The sequence below is a fragment of the Rhagoletis pomonella genome, unplaced genomic scaffold (genome assembly GCF_013731165.1).
Source record: "Rhagoletis pomonella isolate Grant_MI unplaced genomic scaffold, Rhpom_1.0 Rhpom_scaffold_00011, whole genome shotgun sequence".
NCBI classification, from domain to species: domain Eukaryota; kingdom Metazoa; phylum Arthropoda; class Insecta; order Diptera; family Tephritidae; genus Rhagoletis; species Rhagoletis pomonella.
The window spans coordinates 8,278,264-8,281,554 of record NW_023458565.1 but is presented as its reverse complement, the minus strand read 5'-3'; the positions used below and the strand labels follow the sequence as shown (position 1 = coordinate 8,281,554).

The following is a 3,291-nucleotide window of genomic DNA, read 5'->3' as shown; positions in this document are numbered from 1 at the left end:
GTCTTCTTCTTCTTCTTGTCCTTGTCTTTATCAGCATCTTCATCCTCACCGACATCTTCAATCTTGGGCTCGTCGGTGTCCATTTCCTTCTTCTCTTCGTCTTTCTTGTCATCTTCAGCTTCATCGTCACTCACCTCCTTCTCGCGCTCTTTTTCTACCAACAATTTAATTGGATAACCAATGAATTGAGAATGTTTGTTCACGATTTCTTTGATCTTGCTTTCTTCCAAGTATTCAGTTTGATCCTCTTTGATGAACAAGACTATCTTTGTACCACGGCCCAAAGGTTCCGTGTTATCGTGTTTCACTGTGAATGAACCACCGGCCGACGATTCCCAAATGTATTGTTCGTCATCGTTGTGCTTCGATGTGACAGTCACTTTATCGGCAACCAAGTAGGCAGAGTAGAAACCAACACCAAACTGACCAATCATAGAAATATCAGCGCCAGCCTGCAACGCTTCCATGAATGCCTTTGTGCCAGACTTGGCAATTGTACCCAAATTGTTGACCAAATCCGATTTAGTCATACCAATACCGGTATCAATGATGGTCAAGGTGCCAGCAGTCTTGTTGGGAATAAGCTTGATGTACAGCTCTTTGCCGCTATCCAATTTTGTAGGGTCAGTGAGCGACTCATAGCGGATCTTATCCAGCGCATCGGATGCGTTGGAGATCAACTCACGGAGGAAAATTTCTTTGTTCGAGTAAAATGTGTTGATGATCAACGACATAAGCTGAGCAATCTCAGCCTGGAAAGCAAAGGTCTCCACATCTTCTGGCATCTGTAACAAAAATTAAATAAAATCAAGTTAAAATATGTATGTATGTATGTACATATGAATTTCGCAATTAAAATAAATATGTATGTTCTAGAAACAATTGTAACTGCAAATTTCACCATGCAAGTTAAAATCATCTTCACATTTTATCCATTTAAGAATTTTTTCTTCTAATTGGATTCCTTGAGCAGATAACCTTGTAGCCATTTCAATCGATTTTTCATTGCATTTCCCATACAAACTTGCAGTTACACTTTTAATTTTTTCATACGTTCGAGAATAGTTATTTTTAGTACACACCTTTCTTATATTTTATTATCAACTTTTAACAAAAATGCAGCAAAATTTTTCTTTCAATAGTCACTTGTAAAATATTGCAAACACACTTTGTAAAATGCTCCGCGCAAACGTGTTTTTAATCGTATTTTTTCAATTCAATTGATGCCGGCGTTTTTCATACGGCTCTATTTATAGGGACAATGCCAGTGACAGAAAAGTAGAAAAACCGAGATTGTTCTAGAAGAAACTTATCAAACTTCCGGTGACATTTTATGGCATCACGCAGATGGCAATTTCGGCAATGTTCGTCTTTTCTGTATTAAGTAGTAAGTTTTTGTACCGGGAATAATTAAAGCTCTGTCTTTTATTGAAAATGTATTCATTAAAAGAGCTCTATACTGTACAGTAAAACAGAAAATGGTGTTAGAAAAATGTGTAAAAATTATGCACTGCATGATGCCATAGGAAATACAAAAATCCAGTGTCTCTCAAATGTTGGATGACTAAAGTGTAGGAATATTCTGGATCCGGTTTTAAAATGACTACCCGATGAGTGTGTGAAATGTGCCCACATATATTTTACATGAACATACATATTTATGTAAATAAAATAGTAATGAATGTTTATACATAAGTAACTATGTACATATGTGCTTATGTAGTTTCTAACTAAATTGCATTCCAAGTACTTCACGATTTGGAGATCTTTACAAGAAGCGGCTCCCGTATGCCACTTTCCATAAGGTTTATTAATGGCGAAATAGCTTTTCCTGTAAATTCTGCCAAAAATTCGAATCCTCAAGTTCTTAGAACGGCTTATTAATTGTTGAATGAAAAGTTGGTAATACATTTTAGGTTGTTTCATTGCGCATGAAATTTCCTTAAGTAGGTGGATATGTATATATGTACATTGGTACTAAAAGGCGCATATTTTTACAACACATATGTATATGTATGTAGGTATATAACAATGTAAAACTATTAAGAGTAATACTTTAAGATAAAACCTTTAAGAATTAATTCTGTCAAAGATACGTATGTAAATTGAAATACATATCTATGTATGTATGTACATATGTATAATATATGTATGTATATATCTACATATGTATGTACATACATAGCAAATATGTAATTAATTTTGGGCACCTAGCAACAGTCTGTACATACATACATACATAGTATGTATACCAAGGCTTTCTTCCACATATGAAACTATAAACTATTTCACTAGTCAATTAAAGCCATTTCCTTCGACATTAGACTCCAACTACTTCAGATACATGTATATATACAAAAAGTCGTGACTAAAAAAAAATCAAAATTTTATGCAAAAAAAAATATATATACACATACATTCATACATATATAGTACATATGTATGTACATAATTTCGAGATATTTCAATATCAAGATTATTGCATATTTGTACATACATATTTGTACAAAGCGCAATTGCACCAAACTTATAAACATATTTTTCAGTAAATATCTACTGCATTTATTTATATATAGTAGCTATCTATTTAAATACGTATGTATGTATGTACATATGTACAAACATATTTACATAGATGCATTCATACATACATATGTATGTACATGCAAAAAAACTTCTGGAAGCCGCCCTTATAAGCAAAGCTGCAACAACAATTTGCCTTATAGGAGACACGTGCAACAGAAAACATATTTTCCCACGGTGCTTTCTTTGAAAATTGACATCGGGCAGAATAGAGAAGTGAAATTATTTATTATACTTTTAAATCTTTTCATATAAAATTGGCAAACATTAGAAGCATGTAATTTGCGGCAACTTTAACACCTCATTGTTTTTGTTCGGTTTCCGCTTGACACCATTTTTATTTTCTTCTTAATTTTGTCATTCCCTTTCTCATAGTTACCCTGTGTTTACACCTGACCGCTGACCAGCGTTGCCGCAAGCTTAAAGCATCACTAGCCAAGCAGAAAAAGTATTAAAAGCAAACAAAACTGTTATTTGTTAAACTTTTATTTTAAAAACAAATGATTAATACAATTTAATAATAAAATCCATAGTTATAAAAAAATATATATTACTTTCTTTAACTAAAACAGAATCTGTATGCATGGGAAAACGTCCCTCTTGGTCTGAAAATAATACAAGGTGTTATCAGTTGGCAACTTCTCGCTCTAATTCTGCCATAGACTGCTTTTACACAGTTCAAGTATTGAATTCAATTCTGCTCGCATG

The 3,291-nt window shown here is 33.4% G+C and overlaps 2 protein-coding genes across 4 annotated transcripts in view; both read right to left on the bottom strand.

Moving 5' to 3' along the window:
* Positions 1-1,233, bottom strand: part of LOC118747351 (heat shock protein 83) — a 4,202-nt gene extending 2,969 nt beyond the window's left edge. The window contains 2 exon segments of the mRNA XM_036481408.1: positions 38-785; positions 1,083-1,233. Coding sequence (XP_036337301.1) covers positions 38-785 — 748 coding nt within the window. The 5' untranslated portion in view covers positions 1,083-1,233.
* The window catches only part of LOC118747352 (protein male-specific lethal-3), a gene marked incomplete at its 5' end in the record, with an annotated part of 33,213 nt that overhangs the window by 29,099 nt on the left and 823 nt on the right, over positions 1-3,291 (bottom strand).